We start from the raw sequence: 4019 nt of genomic DNA on the forward strand, positions 1-4019 counted from the left end.
AAGAAGATAAACGGAGTTGAAAGAATATGTTATTTATAAGGCAATGTTACAACTTTTCCTTATTTTTTCTATAGTAACAAGAGCTTTGGAGAGTTAGTTTTCTGGAAAACTTTAAGTGTTAATTTAAAAATAGGTTTCTGGGGTGTGGGTGGCTCAGCCGTTAAGCATCTGTCTTTGGCTCAGGTCATGATCTCAGAGTCCTGGAATCCAGCCCTGCATCAGGCTCCCTGCTAAGCGGGAAACCTCCTTCTCCCTCTCCCACTCACCCTGCTTGTGTTCCCTCTCTCTGTCAAATAAATAAATAAAATCTTTTGAAAAAATAAAAATAAAAATAGGTTTCTGTTGTATTGGGTAGTTCTTAAAGATGCTATGTCTCTGTTGGGGACGATTTGCCCTTGTGAAATGTTTGTTCTGTCTTCAGACTTCCAAATAAGCAAAATGTCAGGAAAACAATGCCCATAAAGTAACCTGGTGATTCTGTTCATTCATCACTTCAGACTCTGCATTCCTGAATTAATGAATAAACACTCTGATGTCAAGCCAGCGAGCAAGTGGTGTGGTTTTGAACCACAGCTTCTGGATAATACAGCTGGGTTATTTATAAAGTGAATTTGTCACATGCAAAGCCGTGTTTTGTAAGAAAGAAGGTTTGTGATTTATTAGTCCCCCCCCATCAGCACTGCTGTCACACAGGTCCTTCACTTCAAATTTGACTTTATTTTCACTAACTTGACAACATTTGTCACGGTGGACATTAATTAAAATGCCATTAACATTGCCCAGAACTTAAAAGAGGTCTTCCACATAAAATATGGCTCCGATGAGCAAGTATAAATCACCGAGAATAAAATGTCATCTATCTTGGTTGAGCGGCCACATGATCTCCGTGAAAGTTCTCCACAGCAAGCAAGGAACTGAGTGTCTCCTAACCAATGACAACTTGGGTTTGCTCCACGACAGGGCATCTCTTCTGACCCGGATATTAGATGTTGGCTTTGTGCCTATTCTGTTTCTCAAGGTCCCATTTTGAACCCTGCTGCACCCACGTTCTCGTGGAAGGTGGTCTTTGATTCTTCTAGATTCAAGATTTGATTCTTGTACTTCTCTTGCCAGTCTTCCACGATGTACTGGTGGTAGGGGTCGTTGGAGTGCTCCCGCCGCTTGGATTTCACGGTGCTCACCAGGATCGCTACGACGATGAACGAGAACATTCCGATCATCACCATGAGGTACAGGATGACATAGTAGAAGTTCTCAGCATCGAGTTTGGCTTGTAGGGCCTCTTGCTCAGCTGTTGTGTTCCTGCGCCAGTTGTCCATATAAGTAATAAAAACCCTTTTGAAGACATCTTCCAGGGTCTGCGTCAGGTTGGATAAAGTAGGCATAGCTCCCTCCTGCTGCAATTTGAATGATAAAATAGATGAGCAAGGTGGAGAACACTGACTCTTTCTGCATTTGGCTACTTTAGGCGATAAAGTGAGGGGGAATACAAAGGGAGAGGTAATATTTCTTCTTACCTAGCTGGTGATTGATAGATTGAGTGCATTTTGTTGTTGTTGTTGTTCTTTAAGCGTTGCGCATGCAAATTGATATATTTTTTAGATGCGGGTTACCTTACCATAAAAATTTGATGGAGGGGGTGGCTGGGTGGCTCAGTGTGCTAAGCCTCTGCCTTCGGTTCAGGTCATGGTCTCAGGGTCCTGGGATGGAGATCCACATTGGGCTCCCTGCTCAGCAGGGAGCCTGCTTCCCCCTCTCCCTCTGCCTGCCTCTCTGTCTACTTGTGATCTCTCGCTCTCTCTCTCCCTGTCAAATAAATAAAATCTTTAAAAAAATTCAATGATCAGTTACTTTAAGAAAATTTAACGGAGGATAAAACTATATATATGTATATGTGTTAACTATGTGTGTATATTGCTGGTGTGTGTGTGTAATTATTGGCTTAGGGTGTCATCTTTCCTACTCCACTGTCCTTTCCATGAGGACAGGACGCATATCTTCTTTGCCTGCCTTGGGACAGCTAATGTGGGCACAGAGCCCGACACATCAGAGACACACAATGGACGCTGAATGAATAAATGGATGTGCCGGGCACATGAGGGGCACTGGAAATGCAAAGATGATTAATGAATATGAGATTTCTGTCTGTGGAAGCTCAGGGTCATGGGAGAACTGCAAACAAATAGCAAGGAGAAGTAACAAAGAGTTTTAAGAGGTATGAACAAAGCAATAAGGGAGCTCAGAGAATGGAGCTAAACATGATGCATTGATGGAGCAAACAGGTGTGAACAGAAGTGGAAGGAATGTAGGCAGGAAGAGAACCTAGGATTATCCAGAACCTACAGGTTTGCCCAGTCAATAAAAGCCTGAACAACCCAATAGTGTGTTTGCCTAATGCCTTTCTGAAAACAATGCCCCTTCTCTTTAACAGGGCTTTTGTTTCCTCTTATGAGAAGAGAGGTTTCCGATCTCCCCACCTGCAGAAAGGGCACGAGTACATACCCAGGTCTTTCTCTGACGCTTTCCCAACATTTCATTCATTGAGAATTATGGTAACTAAGTTAATAGGTTTTTTTCAATCGTTGTATTAAATCCTATTATTCAAAAGGCTCCCAGGTCTTTCTCTCACTCTACCCTCCACTCAAAATCTAGAGAGTTGAAAGGAAGCTCGACAAATGAATAAGATTTCCCCAAAGTACATGCCAAGCACATGTTCAAAACAACATAATAAAGACATGCTTTCTCCCCGCTTAAAATAAAACAGTTCGCTGTGAGGAGTAGAGCTAAGGTAGCTTTAATCCTACCCAAGACATCACCACTGGCTCCTTAACCCTCCCAGAGATGAGATCTGCTCATTTTGGAGGAGTTCACACTTATTTCATCAATCAAAAGACAACCCACCCCTCTGTGCTATGTCAGGGCTGGTTTTACAGGGATGATTCCTTCACCTGGGAGTGTTCTCACCCTCTCTTTCTGCCAACCCTTCTCCACGTTTTCATCCAATAAAGAAACCAGCTTGTTTATCTCCCTGTTTCGATACCATCTAGAGAAAATTTAGTTTCCTTTTGTGAAGCCAAATGGAAAACTCGATAGAACATAGAGACAAGTTTAAAAAAACACACACACACACACACAGAAGAGCTAAGTGTACAGAAGGAAGGGCTGGTGGAGGGATAGAGAAGTCCCAGGAGTGACTGATGAGGGAAATTTGGTCTGGGGGAGGGTGCTGAGCAGAGGCAGGCACAGAAAATTAGCCAGAAGGGGGATACCCCCTTCTGGGCTGAGAATCAGCTCCCCTGCAATGCTTTTGCTAAGGTTCTCTCAAGATTGGAATTATTCTAGTTATTTTTGCTTATCAGACAGCACTTTTTGGAAACTATTCCAGTAACACTGGGCTGCACGAGGTCCTGCCTTGGATCCGAGTCTCTCCCCAGAGAGGTGATAGCATTGCAAACTCCTAAGTACTCTAAGCTCATCTACCCACACTGCCTCCCACATATCTCCTCTGTGGGCTGTGCACTGTGCTTGGAATTCCACCAGTGATGACTCTGAACAGAGGAAGGGCAGTAGCAGAGGGCAGGCCCACTGCCAACACCCTTCTGCGAATGTTTTCATCAAAGCAATGGTACCACCTGTGAAAAATCTAGGCCAGCGCCTGACTGTAAGAGTGCTCCATTGTGAGGCCCCTGTCTTTTCAGGGCTCTGAGAGAATGGGGACCTAGGAGAGCTGTGTTTCGAGGCTTGGCAAGGCCATCCAGGACAGGGGGCCTCATGGGAAGCCTCGAGATTCCACAGCTAAAATGGGAATGGGGCACTTTCAGTAAGTACTCAGGGGGAGGGGAGATGGAGCCCAGAGGAGAGAGGAGAGGGCATTGGAGTAACCTCCGTCTTCTGTTTTCCCTGAGTCACCCTGCAGAGGAAGAAAGAAATACAATTTCTACAGGACAAAGGAGCTGAGTCTCTCCAGACTCACACATAAAAATGGCGGTACGTTCAAACCCTCCTACCCTGTCTGTGGT

At 44.4% G+C, this 4019-nt stretch overlaps 1 protein-coding gene across 1 annotated transcript; it reads right to left on the reverse strand.

Annotated features, from left to right (window-relative positions):
* Nucleotides 1-627: 627 nt before the first annotated feature.
* On the reverse strand, nt 628-1439 carry KCNE2 (potassium voltage-gated channel subfamily E regulatory subunit 2). The gene has a single exon (XM_047720464.1). It carries the CDS (start codon nt 1383-1385, stop codon nt 1014-1016), a length of 372 nt encoding a protein of 123 aa, XP_047576420.1. The 5' UTR covers nt 1386-1439; the 3' UTR covers nt 628-1013.
* Between the last annotated feature and the right edge of the window lie 2580 nt (nt 1440-4019).

Source organism: Lutra lutra, chromosome 1, assembly GCF_902655055.1.
Source record: "Lutra lutra chromosome 1, mLutLut1.2, whole genome shotgun sequence".
Taxonomy (NCBI): Eukaryota; Metazoa; Chordata; class Mammalia; order Carnivora; family Mustelidae; genus Lutra; species Lutra lutra.